General features: G+C 35.9%; 3 protein-coding genes across 3 annotated transcripts; 2 read left to right on the forward strand and 1 right to left on the reverse strand.

Annotated features, from left to right (window-relative positions):
• The first annotated feature begins 432 nt into the window (after window positions 1–432).
• LOC144434884 (glutathione hydrolase-like YwrD proenzyme) lies at window positions 433–7,800 on the forward strand. Its single transcript, XM_078123400.1, has 9 exons — window positions 433–538; window positions 2,757–2,910; window positions 3,338–3,491; window positions 4,183–4,389; window positions 4,764–5,007; window positions 5,940–6,111; window positions 6,602–6,755; window positions 7,094–7,264; window positions 7,450–7,800. Exons 1-9 carry the CDS (start codon window positions 433–435, stop codon window positions 7,798–7,800), a joined length of 1,713 nt encoding a protein of 570 aa, XP_077979526.1.
• A 2,872-nt stretch (window positions 7,801–10,672) lies between these two features.
• LOC144434887 (glutathione hydrolase-like YwrD proenzyme) lies at window positions 10,673–16,909 on the forward strand. The gene is made up of 9 exons (XM_078123403.1): window positions 10,673–10,778; window positions 12,260–12,413; window positions 12,867–13,020; window positions 13,687–13,893; window positions 14,263–14,506; window positions 15,037–15,208; window positions 15,700–15,853; window positions 16,214–16,384; window positions 16,559–16,909. Exons 1-9 carry the CDS (start codon window positions 10,673–10,675, stop codon window positions 16,907–16,909), a joined length of 1,713 nt encoding a protein of 570 aa, XP_077979529.1.
• Window positions 16,910–19,728: 2,819 nt separating this feature from the next.
• On the reverse strand, window positions 19,729–24,871 carry LOC144435013 (ubiquitin-conjugating enzyme E2 S-like). The gene is made up of 4 exons (XM_078123547.1): window positions 24,734–24,871; window positions 23,143–23,290; window positions 22,380–22,570; window positions 19,729–20,966 (listed from the first exon to the last, which is right to left on the reverse strand). The coding sequence occupies exons 1-4, from the start codon at window positions 24,740–24,742 to the stop codon at window positions 20,664–20,666; spliced, it is 651 nt and encodes a 216-aa protein (XP_077979673.1). The 5' UTR covers window positions 24,743–24,871; the 3' UTR covers window positions 19,729–20,663.
• Between the last annotated feature and the right edge of the window lie 972 nt (window positions 24,872–25,843).

The raw sequence follows: 25,843 nt of genomic DNA on the forward strand, positions 1-25,843 counted from the left end.
ACTCAAGTACGAGATCTTGTCAAAGTCTGAGACATGCAGAAATTTAGCTGATCGTGTATACCCAATCTGATTAAAATCTGATGTGGTGAAAGCGGGAGGTTGTCTTTATTTACCTCTATTTCCATTGCTTGTGTCGTTTGTTTTGTTCTGGGTGATCGCCACCTTACCCGGAACAAAACAAACGACACAAAACGATGGAAATAGACTTAAATAAAGACAATCTAAGCAATGATGCGTTCCCCTGTGCAATATGTTCACGCAATGACCAAGATAATAGGCACTTGCATGTACCGCTGTATGCCCAGCTGTAAGCTTTAGGGGATTCCCCCCTATTACGTCATTTTATGCTAATTAGATGTAAAAGCGCCACCAAGTGTCAGTCCTCTGGTAGTATTACTTCAGCGCAGGTAAGAAGAGCTAGACAGCAGCAGAATGTCTGGCCCAATTATACCAGGCTACGATTCCCGACGATCTCCGGTGATATGTATGCACGGATGTGCTAGTAGCAGCCAACCTTTAGCGACAGAAATTGGAGTTGGTAAGTTAAGCCATGGACTCCCCCTCCACTGTCTATGGTTAAGCCATGGAGGTATTAGACTAATGTAATATATTATTATAAGACTCTAAGATCTAAGACCAGACTCCTTTAATAAGCTTAGTTAGGTATGCTTTGAGGGGGCATGGGTGGGTGGGGTGGGGTGTGAGTTGGTACGTTTTACCTTTCCAGCGAGATTCCAAAATAGAAATTTGGGGCCAAATATATGTACCTGTCAGGAAGTAGGACAGCATACTGCATACAATTATCTAAAGTTCATTTGATAAAAAAACAAAACAGCGTTTTGCTGAAAACACATTTTGATTTAATGCTTTCCTATTAAAAGTCATGTGAAATAAGATGTTTTTGAAAATAAGCAAAGAAAAGTATTTAGTGGAAAGTGTTAATCAGGTGTTCAATTGCCCTGGTAACTAAACCACTCAAAAACACACAGTTTCAATGACATGTCTTATTTTAGACTTTAGAGTATGTGTATGTGTATGAACAAATGACATGTACTGATACTGTAATCAAAATGTCATTCAAACCTGTGACATTTCTGTGGACATATTTGATTAGTTCGTTGACAAATCTAAAATGTTGCTTACAAAGGAATGTTTATTTTATGTTATTAATTTATGTGACACAGTTCCATTGTTTTGCATTTATCTTGTTTTCATCATCAACTAAAATACAAACATAGATGGAACATCCTATGTCACATGTATTAGTTGATTACCATGTAAGGAAATATCCATTGATGTGTCATTTGATATAAGTGTCACCTATACTAGGTGATGATGTAAATAAGTTACAACAAAAACAATAAAACATGTACCTTATTTACATCATCAACTAAAATAGATGAGGTGATCAGCTTGTGACATCAATGTGATTAAAATCTGATGTAGGAATAAAGAATTAAATTATCTTTATTTACCTTTGTTTCCTTCATATATTATCGTTCAGTGTTAGACTTTGTTGTTCTGAGTTTAGCCCCTTCTTTCTAGAGCTAAGAACAACACTGATTCCATGTGACATGAGTTTGAAGTGTTTGCATTGTACCTTGCAGGGTCCAGTAGCATTTGTACACGCCCTCACTAGTGTTACTCGCCTGTAAAGTATTAGTTTTCAGGAGTTTTTAATAAATACTGTCAATCAATGTTAACTGCCACAATGTATGTACAATCTGAATAAAATCTGATGTGTACATGTACACATCATGATTTCTTTTTGGCTGTTACATTTACTATAGTTTGTTCTTTTGTGAGCCACACAAGAGCACTGAGTGAATTCTCTTAATCAGTGAAAATGCATAATACGCCAAAACATATGGGTACAGTTTGTCAGAGTGCTGACAACAATGTTATCATTATTGTTTGCGTCATTCTCTTTTGTTCAATTTCGAACGTTGAGTGTTATCTTGCAAGACAGATTCTGGTTGGCTACTCGTAAATACAAGATTGAGTTCAGGAAAACCTATGGTATTGTGTCAGATGTATGTAACGACACTCACAAAAGAACAAACAACAGCAAACGTAACAGCCAAAAAGAAATCATGACATGTACACTACATCGGATTTTAATCAGATTGAATGTATATAGTTATTTCTCATACTTTCTCAAACCTTCATTGTTAAATTTTTTTTGAAAAAACAAAATTGTTTCTTTTTTACAAACATGTGCATCTTGTACCATAAGTCTCATGTATATAAATAAGAAAAACAACAAATTATTGTTAGATGTGCTCAAAGCTCTTGCCAATTAGTAACCCAGCATGGACATATAATGGTACAGAGGCCTTCATACATGTATTTCCCTATTCCGTCAACAAGCCAGGAGCTATATACTTCCAGATCACCAATTGTACAAGCTGGATTGACTGGGCCACCAATGTAGTTCAATGGTTTGTTGAATGGTTTATTCCATCATGTCATCTTGAAGAGTAGGCATGTCCCATGTCCGACGAGGAGACACAACATGAGTAGGCATGTTCCATGTCGTACGAGCAGACACAACATATCTAAGTCTGTTTGATTTAGGTTCACAAGTGTTGTTGTGTGATCAGAGTAGTGATATCAAGAAAATGACAACATAAACTGCCAGTTCCTTAAAACCCAATCATAGCGGGGAATATGTCATTCTCAATGACTCGTTTAAACTTGTTTTGTTGTGTCTAAAATTTTACTTTTATACTATTTTGTGTTTTTATTCAAAATAGACATCCTGAACAAAGGTGGAAATGCTGCCGATGCAGCTGTTGCCGTGGCAGCCGCTCTGAATGTGACTGAACCTGGTAGTACAGGTATCGGAGGAGATGCATTTTGTTTGTTTTACAACAGTACTACAAAAGCAGTGGAGGGAATTAATGGCAGGTGAGTTTTCTTGTAAATATATTTATTTGAAATCAAAATATTATCAGCATAGTATCACAACCTTAAAAGAGAACAGCACTCTAGGAAGTAGAGACATTTTGTCAACTTTTGATATGTACACTGAACTATCAATAATCAGTAAAGTTCATGGCAATTGAAATTTCCAAGTCTGATAACTTTGTGATTATTAGCACAACTGAACACTGAGGTGGTTCAATAGGGCTTAGTAGGCATCACAAGATATCTGTATGTATGTGATATTCTAGATACAACGTTCGGTAGTCTATGAGCCCTGGAATACTGCTAGGCAGATTGAGCCAAGGGAACTCTTTCTGTTGATTTCCATTGGTCTTGTTTATTTCAGTGGACGTGTCTGTCAAGTTAGCCAATATAAATACATGTTTTGTATGGTTTTTTTATATTTCAGTGGACGTGCACCTGTTAAGTTAGATCTGGATTATTTGAACAGTCTTGGTTACGATGAAAACAACCCAGTACCTAGCCGCCATGCTCTAAACATTACTGTACCTGGTGCCGCAGCTTGTTGGATTGATACTGTAGAGAGATTTGGCAGTGGCAATGTAATTAACAATATTTGCAATTATTGTATCATTTCAGTTGTGGATTTTGCAATAGTGTCACACATGTGGCTTTCTCACAATAGACAAATAAAACCATACTCCAGTATTAAATTAGTCCATTGAAAAGAAATGAGAGGAATTCCATTGTCAGCAAGTGAAGGTAGAAGTAAAGATTTGAACAGTATAACTATAAATCATGTCTTGTTTACTGTACTTACAGACCTATTGACATTCCTCAAGACTTGCTTGTACTAGGTGTCATCATTTTGTAGTTGGACTGAACCTTGCTTCGTAACAAAACGTATGTAACGGTTAGAGTTAGATTAGAAAGATCTCCATGGATAAGTTTAGGCAGAACAAAGCAAAGCCAAACATGTCCTCTTATTGAACACTAACCAACTTACAAGTCAACGGTTGGTTGATTTGATTATTGATGGCGTTAAAATTGTGACTAGGGGCTGATATACATGTAGAGTGATATGCAACAGTGTTGCAAACATGTGTTGATGATTGGACTGAGCCTAAGCCATTGGTTCAACTGCTTTCAGTAAGATGTTTTCTTCCTGAAATAGAAATTTGTAGCAAATTAGCAAGGAAGATTTCTATTGGTCTATACATCAATATCAGCGGAAGTTGATTTCTAACTTGTACTGGTAAACCACAATTTTCTCCCTTTTCCATGCTATTTCAGCTAACATTGGCACAAATTCTGGACCCAGCCATCAAGCTAGCAGAGACTGGGTACCCAGTCAATGTGTTATCAGCCTTGAGTTGGAAGAACAGCGAGGGTTTGTTTACTAACCCTGCCAATAGACATGGTCATGAAATGTTACTGAATGGTGCTGCACCTAAAGCTGGTCAAATCATGTTCTTGCAGAATATGGCAGCAACATTCAGGGTAAGACACACATCCCTCCCCTTCTCCCCTCCCCATGGTTTGCTTTAATCTCATTGTCATTGCTCAAGTAAGTAAGTACTGTCAACAGGTAAATCCTCCCCAAGTGCACATAGCATCTTTCCATTAGAAATAGTCTGTGATGATGCGTGAATCAGCAGTCATTGTTGAGAATCATCCAAAATAAATAACCTAAAGAATTTCTTACAACACCTATACTTCTTTATGGCCATGACATTTGTTCTGACAACATACTTGGTTTTTTTTCCTATTCACATGAAAAAGACCTCTGTTTCTGACCTCTTGTCATTTCTGTAACCTTTGAACCTTATACAATACAAGTAGGTTTGTATTTAATCAGAATACATCTTTCACAGGAAATTGCAACCAATGGTAAAACAGGTTACTATGAAGGTAGAATTGCCCAGGCTATTGTAGATGTTGTCAATGAACATGGTGGTGTGATGGAGTTGAGTGATCTACAAAGTCATGTGTCAACCAATGACCAGCCAATCTTTACAGATTATAAAGGTGTCCGAGTCTGGGAAATGCCACCCAACGGACAAGGAATCACTGCTCTCATGGCTCTAAACATTTTGGAGGGTATCCCTGGTCTCAAAGGTATTTGGTTTTATCTTTATTCTCAAGGAATGTAGGCCAGTATTGTAGTCAATTATTCTGGTTCTCACTTCTGGTTCCGAAAATCAGCTTCCGAACAGCACTCATGGTGGCCAAACTGCACAATTCTTTTGTTTTTTCAATAACTTGATTATGGCATATACTTTATTTATGTACTATATGAATGCACTATATTTATGTTTTACTACAGATAAATGACAAAGTACCAACGTTTAAAGTTACAAAATAACCTAATACATACATTGCAGTATGTGTTCTCCGAGAAGGCTCAGAGACCAGTAACACTCTGTAGTTGGCCTGTTGGAGTCTAGTCTAGTTCCTGACGGACTGTATTTCGTACTACGTCAACTTCACACTTAAACCGCCTAGTCAAGCCCGTGACTCAAGGTGTTAATTGTATCGAAACTTGAATGGCGCATGTCAGTAGTAATCCATCACAAATTGACGGGCTGTCCTCATCGCTCATTAATATTCATTTGATACAGCTGTTTTGACTATATGTCCAATGTCCAACCAGGACTCCACCTCCAGTCTGTTTAAACTAAAATAACCTGGGGATGCAATGACATCATCATGTTTATATGAACGCTGTAGGTGGGAGCATAGAATTCCGTGCGAGAGTCACAGGCTTGACTAGACGGTATAAGTGTGAAGTTAATGTAGTACAGAATACAGTCCGTCAGGAACTAGACTAGTTGGAGTCAAGAAAGAGGCTTTCGTGGGTCTGGTGTGATACAATTTTTTCTTTATATAAAAGTGTTTGGCATGTAGTTTTCATTTTTATCAAGTTACTCAGCCCAGAAATTACTAGAAAGTTTACTGTTGTGTTCTTGTACATTGTTCAGAACTCAAATCACACTGTACAGTATACAACTTCTGTATGATGTTATGTAATGTGTGTTACTTCTTTGCAGAGATGGGTCACAACACAACACAGTATCTGCACTATCTGATTGAATCTCTAAGACTGAGTTTTGCTGATACTACATACTATGTAGCAGACCCATCTGTGGTTAACGTACCTACAGAAGGAATGTTGTCAAAGGACTATGCCACTGAGAGACGTGCACTGATTGACCCAGACAAGTATGCATGGACTTCCATAGCAAATCTCTAGACTGAAACTGAAAAGTTTTTGATATATTTTTTTTTTGTATTAAACTTACTCATCAAATTAAAAATTCAATCCTTCTCTGTCATCAGATTTTAATCAAATTGTAAGGCTCTCTTGATATGAAAAATTGCATAATTTTATTCATCGCTGTTCCCCATTTAAAAGATTCATGAATTACTAGTATGTACAAGTCACTAATTATTTTCAACAATGTTCATTTGATAGACTACTTATGAATAATTGTTTTAGTTTTCTCCAAGTTTAGAGCACCATAGTGATGATAATCAGTTTTGAAAACCTCAAACCCAAGGGACATACTAGTATGCTGGTATTACTCAAATTGTTACTACCTTGCTTTCTCATGCTGTGATTTGAACTGTACCTTTACCATTGCAGAATAGGAAGGTGTTTTAGAAAATAAATAAAGTGTGAATTTTCAACAAAAAATCTTTTTTTCACCAGGGCAATAGAAGTGACACGTGGAAGTCCTCCAAGTAGTGACACTGTGTACTTTAGTGTACTTGACAAGGATGGAAATGCATGTTCCTTCATCAACAGTAACTACCAAGGCTTTGGTACAGCTTTAGTTCCAGAAGGCTGTGGATTTACTTTACAGGTAATGTGTGCTAAAAGAAAAAATCTCTCTCATTTCCCAAGGCAAGATATTGAAATAGTTTTCCTGTTTTCCCAATGGTGACATTTTTATGAGCTCAGAATTATCTCACTAAGTACTGGAGTTGTGGTAATATGACAGATATCAAGATAGCGTACACAATAGCATAAATTTAATATGATAAAAATGATTTTCACCTTTACAAAAACTTTCACCTCGGAAATATTCTATCAAAGTTGTACAAAATTATGACTTGTCCCTTGCCACTAATTTATCCTACAGTAATTTTGTCGACCTTGTCTCCAATGTCAAATGCAAATGGATATCTATACTTATTGCAGAATCGCGGAGCAAACTTTTCTCTCGATCCAGACCATCCAAATGTAGTGGCACCAAACAAGAGACCATATCATACCATCATACCAGCTATGGCAACCAAGACAGATACCAGTGATCTGATGGCTTGTTTTGGTGTAATGGGTGGATTTATGCAGCCGCAGGGTCATGTACAGGTAAGTGTTTCTTTTATGCAAAACTATCAAGAACATAATGAGTATAACCTTTGACCTGACCTTTGGTCAGTCATAAAAATCAAGCCACATTTCTTCATTTCTAACTATTTTGCAGAAGATAGAAGTGGTCCTCATATATTGTGACTAATATCTTAACAATTATCTATGTATATGCTTAACTCTAGGTACTTCTCAACATGTTTGAGTTTGGTATGGATCCACAGACAGCATTGGACATGCCACGGTTCTGTGTCGAGTCAGTCACTTCCACAACTCAAAAGATCTCCTTTGAAGATGGTATGTCACAGACAGTCATGCAGGAACTAGCAGCTATGGGACACACAGTAGAGGGACCAGTGACTGGATGGTACAGCAGGTCCTTGTTTGGTCGAGGACAAATCATCACTAAAGGAGCTTGGTGGCTGGATGCAAGGAGTGAAGAAGACAAGGAGGATTACTATGACGACCCAAATGTGTATTGGGTAGGCTCTGATCCAAGAGCTGATGGATGCGCTGCAGCTGCTCAGACCGTTTAATGTGATGGGACAATTCAGATGCTATTGTGTGCTAATTTCTGATGTTGCACAATTTTAAGCAACCTTTACATAATATCAACTATTTTTAGTAAAATTACAAATACATATCACATTAATAATCATTGGATAATAGCTTAAAAGTCATAATTTGTTATTTTAAACATAATTATGTATTTACATGATGTATGAATGATGAAAATGAGATGCAATATGCTGTTTAACTTTGATAAACAATTACATAAGATTATAAGAGACTATCTGTTGTCAAGGTAACAGGTCATAAATTATGATACTAAGATATTAGGTATTTGGAAATAATTTGAACACTTGGAATGTATATTTATTCAGAAACATCATTTTACAAATAATCAAATATGGATCTTTTTCAACCAACATATATCAAAGCATATGTTGTCCAATTTTTCAATACTGGAACATCTTTTCTGCAATCATAAAATCTCAGGTAATATGTCTAATATTTAATTTCAACAATTTACATAATGTGTTTAAAGTGGCCATATGGATGAGAATTTGGTATTTATTTTGGATTTTTATTTGATAAAACAGCTTCACTATGTTTTTCTACTTGAAAAAATAATGTGAAATAACATATACTAAGTCTATGTTCATAACTCAATAAACTGCAAAACATTAAACAATGTATAAAATATTTGTTATTGTACGTACAATAACAAACTTTTTACACTTTTTCCATCTTTTTGCACTGTATTGAGTTATGAACATGGACTTGGTATATGCTCTTTCACATTATTTTTTCAAGTATACAAACATAGTGAAGCTGTTTTATCAAATAAAAATCCAAAATAAATACCAAATTCTCATCCATATGGCCACTTTAAGATATGCAAATGCCAATTAAGTGCAGTTATTGTATAATACAGGTACACTGTAACTATGGTAATTATAAAATGTACTTACCTTTGTTACTCTTCAATGTAATAATTTGAGACAAAACAGTTCTTTAATTTTGTTGGAGTAACTGCTGATGCATTATTTGGGGAATAGTGTTTAGCATGAAAACATTAGACTGCACAGTACATTGTGTCACTCTGCCCTCACCAGCCTGCTCCGTCTGGTACATGATGAAAGAGCTTGACCGATGTGTGAGGGCGCCCCATCACAGTGTACCTTACACCTTACAGACTAGCAAAACATAGCTATGCATGTATAAATGGAGATCAGGAATTGTTGTAATGAAAGTTTTTGTTTAGTTGTTTTCTTACTTAGCAACAAAAAAGGGCTTGTAATAGCAGTTGCAGCTTTTTCTACTTTAGATGATATTTAGCAACAGATCTGCACTTATTTGGGTATAACATTTGTAAAATCTTTGTAAATTTTTGTAAATTTTCAGAGACTATTTAAAACAAAGATTATATAGATGGAGTAAATTTTACAAAATGTTTCAGTGTGTATTTAGGGATTCAAGGAAATAAACAGGGTCATTGTTTTCTCCAAAATGGCTGGCTCAATTCAAATGAAATTTAACAACTGTTCCGTTAATTAATGGCAAGAACTGATTAAGTTTTGGTAATGAATATTAATGAGCAATTTGCGTAATTAATGGATCGATTGTCTGGTCTCACATGCACTTCGTTTTGAAAGTGCACCACCAACGTCAATGAAAGGTAAACCAGGAAGTTAAGGAATACATACACTCTTACGATGCGTACCATGAAGTGTGTAAACTTTCTGATGGGTAATAGCATTGTTATGCGAGTTTCAATTTTGTTTATTATTTGCCGTGGAAACGGGTGCACATATCCCTCGTATGTAGGGGATCACAAAAGCCAAGTGCAGTTGAGGATGGCAAGCTTTCCTGATATTTGAACAACGTTTTTGACAACTAACTTTCACTGGGACTTGAAAAAATCACAGATGTAGAGCTAAATTTCTTGCATAAGTCATGAAATTGCAAGACTACCCTTATGGAAGGTATTCAGTTTAAATCTGGTTATTTTTGTATTTTGGCATGTAAAGTACTCGTAAAAATAAATGTTTAAAGTGCTCATATCACTTTTACATATCAAAACACACAAAACAAATTTACAATACCGGTAATTGAATCTTCAATTTGGTCACTAAACTACGGCTTGTAAAATGTGACCCTCCCCAAATATTGTAATGCAAAATATGACCCTCCCCCAAGAACAGGTTGGTAAAATGCGTAATTGATATAAATAGATTGATTATGATTCAGATAACAAGAATAATACTCAAGTACGAGATCTTATCAAGATCTGAGACATGCAGAAATTTAGATGATCTTGTATACCCAATCTGATTAAAATCTGATGTGGTGAAAGCGGGAGGTTGTCTTTATTTACCTCTATTTCCATTGCTTGTGTCGTTTGTTTTGTTCCAAGTGATCGCCGCCTTACCCGGAACAAAACAAACGACACAAAACGATGAAAATAGACGTAAATAAAGACATATAGCCGCTTTCACCACATCAGATTTTAATCAGATTGGTGTATACCCAAGTAGATTATTTCATTTATTAATCAGAAAAGACACAGTAAACTTTACGGCGTTTCCAAATTCAACCAGTTTTTGAAAAAAGTATTTTGTTTCATAGTGTTACAAATGTAACTTTTCTAAGTTGAATTCATCCAGTTGATGATGCGTGATGATGCAATGATGCGTGCCCCTGTGCAATATTTTCACGCAATGACAGGCACTTGCAGCCCAGCCAGCTGTAAGCTTTAGGGGATTCCCTCCTATTACGTCATTTTATGCTAATTAGATGTAAAAGCGCCACCAAGTGTCCGTCTTTGGCGATGTAAAGCTCACGTGGGTCAGTCCTCTGATAGTATTTATATTTAGCAGTCACAGGTAAGAAGAGAGCAGCAGAATGTCTGGCCCAATTATACCAGGCTACGATTCCCGACGATCTCCGGTGATATGTATGCACGGATGTGCTAGTAGCAGCCAACCTTTAGCGACAGAAATTGGAGTTGGTAAGTTAAGCCCTGGAACTTGGAAGTTGGAGTAATTTATACTCTGAGATAAGACGAGGCTCCTAAGGGACCGGTCAGTTTCTCCAGGGGGGGGGGGGGGGCGGTGGATTCTTAAATCGGGCCGTTAAAAAGTCACTGACCCCCCTATCTGTAAAACCAAAAACAGGCTGACACCCCCCCCCCCCATCATTTAATTCTAAAACATGATGATCCCCCCCCCCCCATACATGTATAATAATGACAGGTATTTTTTTTATCATGACTCAGTGTGGACTGCTTGACTGTCTTGCATCTACTGTATAAGTTCCTGGGTTAGCACTATCATAATTATAATTATTGACTACACATGGTAAATATATTCAAGGAGTTTAATAGCATCTTGACAGTGAAAGGTAGGGGGAAGGCTTGAGAAGGGAATATGTACAACTCTTAAGGGGGGGGTCCTAGGGGGTCTCCCCCTAGAAGCCCAGGAGGTTTTTAACTCTGAAAAGTCAATTTTGAGACTATTCAGAAATTTCAGAAAATAATTTTCAAGCTTTACAAGATGAACATGTAAAAAGCAAATACATAAGGTTGAAATATTTTTGAAATATAGTTTGATAGGATCTTGACAATAAGAGGTAGGGGAAGATCTTATGACTGAGATGTGTACACCTCATGTGGGGGGGGGGGGTCTCCCCCTAGAAGCCCTGGAGGTTTTTTACTCTGAAAAGTCAATTTTGAGACTATTCAGACCCTTTCAGACAATAATTTCCAAGACAACACCAACATGTAAAAAAGCAACTACATAGGGTTGAAGTACTTTCGAAATATACTTTGATAGCATCTTGACAGTAAGAGGGGAAGAGCTTGAGACTGGGATATGTCCACCTCATGTGGAGGATCTGAGGGGGTCTCCCTCTAGAAGCCCTGGAGGATTTTTACTCTTAAAGCCAATATTTAGGCTATTCAGACTCTTTCAAACAACAACTTAATCCATGCTTTACAAGACAGCACCATCAAGTATCAGAAACTATTCTTTATAAGTTACACTAAGGGTTGAAATATGTTCTTAAAAAGTTAAATTGCATCATTATATACATGTAGTAAAGGTCAGCACATCTAATGGTACAGTTGTAGTATCGTTGGTAGGGGAGATTTGGAGATTAAGGCAATTTTAGACTACCTTGGCAAACATTTCACATCTTGAAAAGACAGTATCATTAGTATAGGGTGAAAATAAAGTTTAATACCATTATGACAGTAAAAAGGTTGTTGGTGCATCTTATTGTTGGTTGAATGCATGTGTGACCTCTGGGGTGAGGGAGTCCTTGGGGTTTTCCCCCTGGCAGATCTGGAGTTTTTTGCTTGAGATACTAAGGCAATGTTTAGGTTATTCATAACTTTTGAGGTAATATTTCCAAGCTTTGAAAAGCTAACATAAATTAGTTGTGTCTAAATGGTTTTACTTTTATACTATTTTGTGTTTTTATTCAAAATAGACATCCTGAACAAAGGTGGAAATGCTGCTGATGCAGCTGTTGCCGTGGCAGCCGCTCTGAATGTGACTGAACCTGGTAGTACAGGTATCGGAGGAGATGCATTTTGTTTGTTTTACAACAGTACTACCAAAGCAGTGGACGGAATTAATGGCAGGTGAGTTGTCTTGTAAATATATTTATTTGAATTCAAAATATTCTCAGCCTGGCATCACAATTTAAAAAGAGAACAGCACTCTGGGAAGAAGAGACATTTTTGTCAACTTTAGGTTCTGGAAATTCTGGGGGGAGGGAGGGGGGTTCAACTAAATGAGTTTTTGTGCTTATTTTCAAACTTTTCTTATTGTATTTTGAAACCACATTACAATAACATGTAATGCTTTTATAATATCAAGTATTTTACAATCTCAGTGCAGCGTAATGAATAACAACATTCAAAGCTTAGAACTTGAGAACAGATCAGAATAACATTTTTGTTCGGGTAAGGGTTTTACTGACAACTGTGCTTTTCAATTAATTTAGAAGCAATTTTTATCTTGCCTTGTTTATTTCATTGGACATGTCTACCAAGTTAGCCAATGTTTTGTATTGTTTTGTTTTTTTATTTCAGTGGACGTGCACCTGTTAAGTTAGATCTGGATTATTTGAACAGTCTTGGTTACGATGAAAACAACCCAGTACCTAGCTGCCATGCTTTAAACATTACTGTACCTGGTGCCGCAGCTTGTTGGATTGATACTGTTGAGAGATTTGGCAGTGGCAATGTAATTAACAATATTTGCAATTATTGTATCATTTCAGTTGTGGATTTTGCAATAGTGTCACACATGTGGCTTTCTCACAATAGACAAATAAAACCATACTCAAATTAGTCCATTGAAAAGAATTGAGAGGAATTCCATTGACTTTCAGCAAGTGAAGGTAGAAGTAAAGATTTGAACAGTATAACTATAAATCATGTCTTGTTTACTGTACTTACAGACCTATTGACATTCCTCAAGACTTGCTTGTACTAGGTGTCATCATTTTGTAGTTGCACTGAACCTTGCTTCGTAACAAAACATATGTAACGGTTAGAGTTTGATTAGAGAGATCTCCATGGATAAGCAAAGCCAAACATGTCCTCTTATTGAACACTAACCAACTTACAAGTCAGCCGTTGGTTGGATTGATTATTGATGGCATTACAATTGTGACTAGGGGCTCATATACATGTGATATGCAACAGTGTTGCAAACGTGTGTTGATGATTGGACTGAGCCTAAGCCATTGTTCAACTGCTTTCAGTAAAATGCTTTCTTCCTGAAATAGAAATTTGTAGCAAATTAGCAAGGAAGATTTCTATTAGTCTGTACATCAATATCAGCAGAAGTTGATTTCTAACTTGTACTGGTAAACCACAATTTTCTCCCTTTTCCATGCTATTTCAGCTAACATTGGCACAAATTCTGGACCCAGCCATCAAGCTAGCAGAGACTGGGTACCCAGTCAATGTGTTATCAGCCTTGAGTTGGAAGAACAGTGAGGGTTTGCTTACTAACCCTGCCAATAGACATGGTCATGAAATGTTACTGAATGGTGCTGCACCTAAAGCTGGTCAAATCATGTTCCTACAGAATATGGCAGCAACATTCAGGGTAAGACACACATCCCTCCCCTTCTCCCCTCCTTAAGATTTGCTTAATCTCATTGTCATTGCTCAAGGAAGTAAGTACTGTCAACAGGTAAATCCTCCCCAGGTGCACATAGCATCTTTCCATTAGAAATAGTCTATGATGATGCTTTCATCAGCAGTCATTGTTGAGAATCATCCAAAATAAATAACCTGAAGAATTTCTTACAATACCTATACTTCTTTATGGCCATGACATTTGTTCTAACAATGTACTTGTGTTTTTCCCATTCATATGAAAGACCTCTGTTCCTGACCTCTTGTCATTTCTGTAACCTTTGAACCTTATACAATACATGTAGGTTTGTATTTAATCAGAATGCATCTATCACAGGAAATTGCAACCAATGGTAAAACAGGTTACTATGAAGGTAGAATTGCCCAGGCTATTGTAGATGTTGTCAACGAACATGGTGGTGTGATGGAGTTGAGTGATCTACAAAGTCATGTGTCAACCAATGACCAGCCAATCTTTACAGATTATAAAGGTGTCCGAGTCTGGGAAATGCCACCCAACGGACAAGGAATCACTGCTCTCATGGCTCTAAACATTTTGGAGGGTATCCCTGGTCTCAAAGGTATTTGCTTTTATCTTTATTCTCAAGGAATGTAGGCCAGTATTGTAGTCAATTATTCTGGTTCTCACTTCTGGTTCAAAATCAGCTTCCAAACAGCACTCATGGTGGCCAAACTGCACAATCCTTTTGTTTTTTCAATAACTTGATTATGGCATATACTTTATTTATGTACTATATGAATGTACTATATTTATGTTTTACTACAGATATATGACAAAGTACCAACATTCAAAGTTACAAAATAACCTGATACATACACTGCAATATGTGTTCTCCTAGAAGGTTCATAGACCAGTAACACTCTCTGTAGCTGGCCTGTTGGAGGGTATTGTGGGTCTGGTGTGATACAACTTTTTTCTTAATATGAAAGTGTTCAGTGTGTAGTTTTCACTTTATCAAGTTACTCAGCTCAGAAATTACTAGAAATTACTAGAAGGTTTACTGTGTTCTTGTACATTGTTCTGAAGGATCACACTGTACAGTATACAACTTCTGAATGATGTTATGTAATGTATGTTACTTCTTTGCAGAAATGGGTCACAACACAACACAGTATCTGCACTATCTGATTGAATCTCTAAGACTGAGTTTTACTGATAGTACATACTATGCAGCAGACCCATCTACGGTTAACGTACCTACAGAAGGAATGTTGTCAAAGGAATATGCCACTGAGAGACGTGCACTGATTGACCCAAAGAAGTATGCATGGACTTCCATAACAAATCTCTAGACTGAAACTGAAAAGTGTTTTGATATATTTTTGGGGGGATTAAATTTACTCATCAAAATACAAATTCAATCCTTCTTCAACAGATTTTGATCAGATTGTAAGGCTCTCCTGATATGAAAAATTGCATAATTTTATTCATCGCTGTTCCCCATTTAAAAGAGTCATGAATTATGTACAAGTCACTAATTATTTTCAGTAATGTTGAACTGACAGACTACTTATGAATAGCTGTTTTTGAGTTTTCTCAGAGTTTAGAGCACCATAGTGATGATAATCAGTTTTGAAAACCTCAAACCCAAGGGACATACTAGTATGCTGGTATTCAAAATGATTTGTGCCTTGCTTTCTCATGCTGTGATTTGAACTGAACCTTTCACCATTGCTGAATAGGAAGGTGTTTTAGAAAATAAATTTTAAAAAAAGTATGAATTTTCAACAAAAAATCTTCTTTTTTCGCCAGGGCAATAGAAGTGACACGTGGAAGTCCTCCAAGTAGTGACACTGTCTACTTTAGTGTACTTGACAAGGATGGAAATGCATGTTCCTTCATCAACAGTAACTACCAAGGCTTTGGTACAGCTTTAGTTCCAGAAGGCTGTGGATTTACTTTACAGGTAATATGTGCTAAAAGAAAAAATCTCTCTCATTTCCCAAGGCAAGATATTGAAATAGTTTTCCTGTTTTCCAAATGATGACATTTTTATGAGCTCAGAATTATCTCACTAAGTACTGGAGTTGTGGTAATATGACAAATATCAAGATAGCGTACACAATAGTATAAATTTAATATGATAAAAATTATTTTCACCTTTACAAAAACTTTCACCTCAGAAATATTCTGTCAAAGTTGTACAAAATTATGACTTGTCCCTAGCTGCCAATTTATCCTACAGTAATTTTGTCGACCTTCAGAAAAATCTCCAAGGTCAAATGCAAATTGATATCTATTATGATCACCTTGGTTATAATTGCAGAATCGCGGAGCAAACTTTTATCTCAAGCCAGGCCATCCAAATGTAGTGGCACCAAACAAGAGACCATATCATACCATCATACCATCTATGGCAACCAAGAAAGATACCAGTGATCTGATGGCTTGTTTTGGTGTAATGGGTAAATTTATGCAGCCGCAGGGTCAAGTCCAGGTAAGTGTTTCACATTTATGCAAAACTATCAAGAACATGAGTGTAACCTTTGACCTGACCTTTGCTCAGTCATAAAAATCAAGCCACATTTCTTCATTTCTAACTATTTTGCAGAAGATAGAAGTGATCCTCATAAATTGTGACTAATATCTTATCAATTATTTTTAACTCTAGGTACTTCTCAACATGTTTGAGTTTGGTATGGATCCACAGACAGCATTGGACATGCCACGGTTCTGTGTCGAGTCAGTCACTTCCACAACTCAAAAGATCTCCTTTGAAGATGGTATGTCACAGACAGTCATGCAGGAACTAGCAGCTATGGGACACACAGTAGAGGGACCAGTGACTGGATGGAACAGCAGGTCCTTGTTTGGTCGGGGACAAATCATCACTAAAGGAGCTTGGTGGCTGGATGCAAGGAGTGAGGAAGACAAGGAGGATTACTATGACGACCCAAATGTGTATTGGGTAGGCTCTGATCCAAGAGCTGATGGTTGCGCTGCAGCTGCTCAGACCGTTTAATGTGATGGGACAATTCAGATGCTATTGTGTGCTAATTTCTGATGTTGCACAATTTTAAGCAACCTTTACATAATATCAACTATTTTTAGTAAAATTACAAATACATATCACATTAATAATCATGGGATAATAGCTTAAAAGTCATAATTTGTTATTTTACGGTGGTTGTAACTGCTGATGCATTATTTGGGGGATAGTGTTTAGCATGAAAACATTAGACTGCACAGTACATTGTGTCACTCTGCCCTCACCAGCCTGCTCCGTCTGGTACATGATGAAAGAGCTTGACCGATGTGTGAGGGCACCCCATCACAGTGTACCTTACACCTTACAGACTAGAAAAACATAGGTATGCATGTATAAATGGAGATCAGGAATTGTTGTAATGAAAGTTTTTGTTTAGTTGTTTTCTTACTTAGAAACAAAAAAGGGCTTGTAATAGTAGTTGCAGCCTTTGCTATTTTAGATGATTTTATTATTTAGCAACAGATCTGCACTTATTTGGGTATAACATTTGTGAAACTTTTGTAAATTTTTGTAAATTTTCAGAGATTATTTTAAAGAAAGATTATATAGATGGAGTAAATTTTACAAAATGTTTCAGTATGTATTGAGGGATTCAAGGAAATAAACAGGGTCATTGTTTTCTCATTTTTTCTTCCATAAGGAAGAGATGTATTAGTGGGTGAAAGTCTATGTGTGTGTGTGTGTGTGTGTGTGTGTGTCTGCCTGTGTCATCGTTTTCTCCAAAATGGCTGGCTTAATTCAAATGAAATTTAATACAACTGTTCCGTTGAGTAATGGCAAGAACTGATTAAGTTTTGGTAAAAATCGATTGATCATCTGGTCGCACACGAGCTTCGTTTTCGAAAGTGTACCACCAACGTCGGAACCTGGAAGTCAAGGAATGGATACACTCTTACGATGCGTACCATGAAGTGTGTAAACTTTCTGATGCGTAATAGCAATGTTATGCGGGTTTCAATTTCATTTATTATTTGCCGTGGAAACGGGTGTACATATCTCGGGTATGTAGGGGATCATGAAAGCCGAGTGCAGTCGAGGATGTCAAGCATGTCTGGCATTTGAACAACGTTTCTGACAACTAACTTTCACTGGGACTTGAAAAAATCACAGATGTAGAGCTAAATTTCTTGCATAAATCATGAAATTGCAAGATTACCCTGAGGGAAGGCATTCAGTTGAAATCTGGTGTGACATGTATTCAGATTTCAGATATCTTAATAAATTTATGTAACGTGATTAGCCTCTCTAAATCTAATTATAACCACATGTTAGTGATCAGTGATTCGATTTGATTTTTTTTGTGGTTCAATAAAATTGAATTTTCAGCTGTTTTTATTTTCCCTGGCTAGTCGTTTCACCTGATTGAATATTCACTCACTTTAATGATGAAGTAATCTATCCTACTGGACTTGTTGTTTTAAATGGCAACAGTTTTCATCATCACATGACAATTCCACTCCATCAGGTGTCACCAACCACCTGTCATTAGATATCAGTGAAGAAGTGTTGCCATTCAAAACAGCAAGTCCAGTAGGATAGATAATTACTTCGTTCTTAACTTCATACCTGGATGATTGAGAACATTCAGACACATTCACTGACTCTATTGACTAAATAAAGCCACAATATATACATCCTTTCTTCATTTCAATCATTGACAAGTCTGTGGTTTCAATTCTTCCTATGTGAATGAAAACCCTGTTCACTCTATAATTACCAAGGTATGGGAGGTTATCACGCCAAGTAAATGTGCAATGGCATACTGATTGTAAGGTGAATCAATGTAACTGTAGACACTGCAGAGTCTATGGTGTAACCTATACATTGGTAATTATACAGTGAGACACGTTTTCATTTAGATCTGAAGGGGATTAATTGAAGAAAGGATACTTGGTGTCTTTTTTCATTTAAAAATGAGAGTGAATATTCAGTCAGAAGTAAAGAATGACCAGGGAAACAAATAAAACAGAAAAAAAAAAGTTTTGTCCACCATAAAACAAAACCATGTCAAATAAAATCAATTCATGAATCACATGCTTGCTGTCCCATGTTATAACATGTTAGATTTTGACAACTGAAGTTGCATCACAAATGACAAAGTGCATACATTACCACAGCAAGGTATGTTTATGTTTTATAGGTAATTCATTAATTTACAGAGTAAATATTTTCTTGATGTACAATATTTGTACGTTTCTTTAATTTCTAAGTGAACAACAATTAAATTAAATATATTTTCAATTCATTGTGTGTGTAATATTGTATGTGTGATTCTGATAAAAATAATAGCATTGTATCAATACATATCCATGATGTGTATCGCCTGGATATGCTATTACAGGGTATCATACAACACTTGCCTACATATCAATGTGTATTGCCTGGATATGCTATTACAGGGTATCATACAACACTTGCCTGGCTAGATTACATATTTTAGTGTCATTTTCATGAGGTCCCTATAAAGGGAAGTAATGATTCATTAAGATATTTTTTAACAATGTTACTTCATAAAAATGGACGTGATGAAATTATTAAGCACATACCGCTTTTAAAATGGGGCTCAGCTGGCCTGTTTTATGCAGAACTCTTCATTTGTTTACATCTCAGACCACTAACAAATATGCATGTCAGATGGCGCCCTCAGTGGTAAATTTGAGAAGGATTCGCCATTTGCTCTGTGTAAAATATCATTTAAAAAGCAGGCTGTTTTTTTTTCTGTAAAATATGGAAATTCCTAGTCTTTTAAATTGTAGATTTTCAATTATGCTACTTTGATGTTTGACATCGTAGATGATGGACCGATGAATTCCAACCCTGGTCAGGTGTTTATAATCGTTTTTAGACACATTTATTGACACATAGCATGGCATGGCATTCTAAAGGTTTTAACTATGAGAAGCAAAGAACCATCACAAAAACAAAACTAACATGTATGAAAGAAGAGTTCCTCCACTGCCCCTTTCCATAATACATATAAACGAAGCAAGCTGCTCCATGTCAAAGAAATCCAGAGTCAAATGTATCAGTTTCCAATAAATTTAATAAAATAAATTGAATTAGATGTCTATCAAATGCATGTGAGTGAAAATGAACGAAAGCCGTCCATACTTTTCGGACTTCCTGTTTGGCATACATACTTAACTCATATAAATCAAGTTGTTGGTTAAAATTAAATACAACGACAATGTATCGCAAGAGAAGTATTCTTATAGAGTATTTCAACCTTGCTTTGAAATGAATCATATAATACTGATAAAATAAGAGCAGATTGGATCCAGCAAGGTGACAACAGAAGAAGAGAAATCATCTTATAGACATTAACTCCTACTGAATGTTATAATATAACTTAATAAGTAACTCTGAAGACATACTACACAGACAGGGGAAAGAGAGTACAGTTACTTCATTGTTTTACTGACTCACATTGCACAGTCAAGAAGTTGCTTGTTTATAGCACTATCATAATAACTTATTTCACAACTACATGTACAGCATACTTCATACTACATCACCATTATCATCATCATTACTGTCGGCTATCTATCAGACAGCATACACGGAAGCTAATCATGGATGCAAATTGGTCACGCTTATCTTATACCATTCATCATTTGTACGTCAATGCTTCACAAATTATTTCCCAAAAAAGGAAAAAAAAAACAATTTGTACAAAAATGTAGAAAAAGTGATTTATAATAATTATTAATCTGAAAGTCAGCCTTTGTTATAATCTTTTCAGAGTCCTTTTTTTGTCTTTTTTCTTCTTCTCAAGTGCTTTTTTATCTCCTGCATGTTTTTTAGCCAGAGGGCCATTACTAGAGTAATCCGAGGCAGATGAAGTGGAAGGGCCATCGTCTAAAGATGGCGGCTCTTTGCTTTCTCTGGACGATTTGGCAGGAGCTGCATGTATCTCTGTCATCATTTTAGCTCTCTTAGAATAGTCCTCATATTGTTCAAGTAAAAGTTTGCCAGCTTCCTCATTCAAAGCTGATTCAGGATTTGGGTAAATAAGCAAACATTTAATTGTCTGTTGATGTGGGGAAAAAAAAGGAAATTTACAAGTTATTAACACATTTAACAGTTCTATGGACACACTGGTTTAAATGTGGACTGGAAAAAACACACAGTTAACACAGTATTTCAGTTTGTGAACAAGTAAAATATGAAAAGACATGCGCACACAATCTCTATCTTAGTACATGTATACACAAGTACAATTCATATATGAAGCCTGAGACTGAAAAAGGTAGGAATTCTTGAATGCATTCCTGATATTTATTTACATGTAAAGTATAGTGATAGGCTAGCAAATGTGAAGTACACACAAAAAAAGGCTGAGAACATGAGCTTTCACTATTGTCTATAATCTGATTACCTCCGTCAGCAACACAGATATCTAAAAAAAACTTATGGTTGGATTTATGTGAAACATTGTGGAAAGATTGCCTATGAGATGAAGACACATTGATTACATTTTAGTATATATCTGACACTGGATCAGATACTTTTGATAACAGTGAAACCATGACATTACTTGCAACAGTCATTGAGACCCACGCCTTGAGGGCGCCCTCTTTGTTAGAACTGCTCTGCAGCATTAAAGATGTGCTCTCTACCAAATGTCCTCTACTTAACATTAGTTATCTCAAATATGACACAGTGTGCCCTCCTCTAATGATAGCCAAATTTTGTTGTTGTGAGTCAAAATGAGAAAAACTGAGATTTCTTGTGTGAGTCACCACATAGTAAGTGATAAGGGTACACCAAATTTTGTGTCATGAGAAATTGTGTTCGTCAGTAGTGCGTCAAATTGGCTTAGAGGGCACACTGCTTGGACTGTATTAGAATGCATATCAGATTGACAATCTACCAACTTAATTGAATATCTTAGATTCCCTACACCAATGACCTTCAGCACATACAGTACTTAGTAATTTCAGAATAATTCTGAGTCAATCATTTCGAAAGATTGAGATTTCATATCTATATTTTCAAAAATATTCGCTGAAAAAAATGTTGTTATCTGAAAAATCCTGTCCTTGATCAGCTTGCATAACCACTTACTACACCAGGGAGGGAGTGAGGAGGGACTGCATTATAGTGGAAGCAACACCTGGACCTTTCAGGTTAAATTCACACAAAATTCTAAACCAAACATCACAGATGACATTGAATATCACTGGCGCTGCATTACTTAGACAATATAATTAGCATAATTTGTAAATTGTTGATAACTTCATCATTCTTTTCTGAGGAGATTTGCTGATACTGTAACACCATTATTTTCTGGGGAGAACACAGAACTTAGACAAAAATGACACTCAAAGGACCAATATGCTTTGTGTTAGCTTTATAAGCCCAGTCTTCTGTTTAAATGAAGAATTGATATAATAAAAATTCTTCTGAGATAGATGAAACTAATAAAATATCACTAACTTACCAAAAGAATATGTTTAATTCCTAATTCTGGCTTCCAGTCCTTTTTCAAAGTATTCACACAAATTTCTCCATTACTTGCAACATTGGGATGAAAAATTTTTGTAAGAAAGAACCCTTTTGGCGGTGCAGAAGGAAAACCTTTCCCTAGGATTAACTTAACTCTAAAAAGACCACCAGCATACGGTGTTCCCGCTGTAAAATAAAATGCAATAAAGTAATTGTGTACATGTCTACATTTTGAGTTCATACACATGATTAAAATTACCTAACTCATGATCTTAGGTCTCTGAAAAATGAAGACTTCAAAACACAAACTGAACATGTGACAATTCTGGCCCTTTTACTTTCCCAAAACATTCGTGGCACTGTTGTGGTGGAGTGAAATGTAAACACACCCTGGCACTGTTACTGCTAAAGAACATTGGTGGCACTGTTTTGAATGAGCAAAATGTAACACCCGTAGCATAGCACTTTTATTGTCCAAGAACGTTTGTAGTGATGTTATGGAGTAAAAGTGAAGGCAAAAAAGAATCAGTCCTATTATATACTGTGCACGGGTCAATATTCAGTGGGTTTCTACACTATACTAACAACATCATTTTAAAGTAATAAACACAACAAACAAGGGACACCATCCAATCTTTCTTTTATATTTTGATCTTTTCCTGATAGTTCGGAGAGGCTAGATCATTTCAAAAGAACCATTCAAATATCACAGTCACAATTTCAAGCATTCATTTAAACTGTACAACCATTATCCCTACCTGGTCCTTCTAGAGTTGCTTGTATATCTGTAATATCTTCTTCGTTGGGGTAAATTTTAATGCCTTCCGGTGGGTCTGACGATAATTCTGATATTTCCTTAGCTACCTGTCTAATTGTTTGTGGTGACAAATTTTCAACATTGGAACTCTGTAAACATTGAAAATTGAGAGTGTTAAATGGACATATTTGCTGTATAGTATTAACAGCAGTCTAATAAATGTACAAGTTATATCTAGCATCATTATTTTTATTGACGTACATAAAGAGGGGACAGTTTACTAGCCATATCCTAAACTTTTGTCAATGAAAAATTATCAATGTCAAGATCCTTGATAAACAATAACAATAATGCAAATTTATAGTGCACCTTTTCTCCCAAGAGATCAAGGCACTCACAATTACACAGGAACTAATTACTTACTACATCAACTGTGATTGATGCATTTATATTTTCCTTTCTCTGCAGGTATTTCAAAATTATCAGATCTATCACTAGTGTCTCCCATCAAAATAAGGCCTTGCAAAAATGGCCATGCACTCTTCTCTTCAAAGTAAGATTAAAATTACAGCAATATGATATAATGGTGGATAAGAGACTATACTCCTGTCTTGAATGAGGAAATATATGATTGAATTGATGATATATCAAATTCAATAGTGATGTCCCTCAAAGTATGTGTTAATTTTATAGATAACATGGGCAAATCACGGCCAATTTTGCCTCTATGGTCATTGCTTCATAAAAGATTTCAAAACAAAGAAATCAACATGAAATTTCTCACTGAAAATAGTACACTAACAATACAATACTGTTACATTTTTGTTAAATTTGACTAAAACTACATCCTATATTGAAAGGGATAGGGTGTTGACATTTCTTTTCACGGTTTAGTCACTTGTTCAAAGATATGGCAACTTTTTGTACTGGCCAACGTGAATTGATAATATCCACGACAAAGCAATAACATAACATTGCATATTTGATGGGGGTTGGAGAGGATCTCGGCCTACGTCATTTCCTCTACAGCTGTACCCACCAGTAACTAGTAAATTACGTGATCATGTTATCACTTGTTAATACTTTTAAAAACAATCACAGCTCGACGAATTTCTTGTGACCACTTATAGCTTACTAAAGATTCTGTCAAAATAATTCAATCCGTGGAATAAATGCACAGCAGAAATCGATCTGAACGCATTTCTAGGCACCGGTCCAAACATTGTTTATTGAAATTGAAGGCTACACACTGAGTGCATCAACGGTTACTTGAACGCTAACGTTTTTTGGCGAACGTTTGGTGGGTACGGTGTATCTAGATAATACTATGAGCTGCATATTCTATATGGATTTTAATCATAGCTATATCATCCGTATATTACAAATGTCTAAGTGGTTGCAATGATGGACTTACAGGAAGCTTGTTTCGAAAAAATATTTCAGAGGTACTGATTGTTGTCAGAAAGCGTAAGAGACAATAATATCTCCATACGTTGAAAGCTACCCGACATTACCGCGTACCAAGCCAAAAACTAACTAATTATAGGTTGTTTTCGCTTTCATAATTAGCAGAAAAAATAAAGCATACTTACACCAGACATTGTAGCTTACAATATTCTAAAGCTAAAGACAAAAGGGGCAGAAAAGAGCCGAAAATAGAGCTGGAATGCCAATAATGATGTTCCTTGTTCTGCTATCAATATGGCTTCAAATACAAATGTACAAACTGGCCAATCAGAGAGCGAGGAAATTGCCTAGCCTCGTTCTAGAATGGAGATAAACAATTAACTACAGGGGGCGCGCTTGTAAAGATCAATCCAGAAAATCAAAGCCACTGTTTGATCGGTAATCGTTTTGATGAGCCCAACATAAAAGATGTATTTCGCATTTAAACACAATAAACTAAACATATTTTTTACTGGCTTCCTCCTGTTCATCACGGATTGTTACGGCTGTCTTATCAGGAACTGCATGAAATGGAGTGATTTATAGACGATGCCAGCCCCTCGCCCCTCCGAGTCCATCGGTAAATTTAATAGCATTGGCAATATCATATTGAACAGATTTGTTCATTGATGTAACCTGGATTACCATGAACCTGAATTAGCATAAATTGTTTGTGTTTATGATTTGTATCCACCGTATAGTATAGTATAGTATAGTATAGTATAGTATAGTATAGTATAGTATAGTATAGTATAGTATAGTATAGTATAGTATAGTATAGTATAGTATAGTATAGTATAGTATAGTATAGTATAGTATAGTATAGTATAGTATAGTATAGTATAGTATAGTATAAGTATAGTATAGTATAGTATAGTATAGTATAGTATAGTATAGTATAGTATAGTATAGTATAGTATAGTATAGTATAGTATAGTATATATATTTTTTTTATTAAGCCGTGTACACAAGAAGTGACATTGGCAAGAAAATATACCAAATGAAACACTGATGTTTACAATGTCTTGAAAATATTAAGTATATTATCACTGAGATATTTAGCTGTGACACTTGCTAGAGTGTCATCTACAAATGAAAAAAAATGTACTTAAATAGAGAATGATCATCAAATTTAAGTAACTGCGACTGTAAACTAAATAAAATGTCCAAGTATTCATCTCTTATCTTCTGAATTTTTTTTCATTTTTACACAGTAATGCACAGTGAAATTCATCTCCAATACTCGAGCTACACAA

Source organism: Glandiceps talaboti, chromosome 5, assembly GCF_964340395.1.
Source record: "Glandiceps talaboti chromosome 5, keGlaTala1.1, whole genome shotgun sequence".
In the NCBI taxonomy this organism is placed as follows: Eukaryota; Metazoa; Hemichordata; class Enteropneusta; family Spengelidae; genus Glandiceps; species Glandiceps talaboti.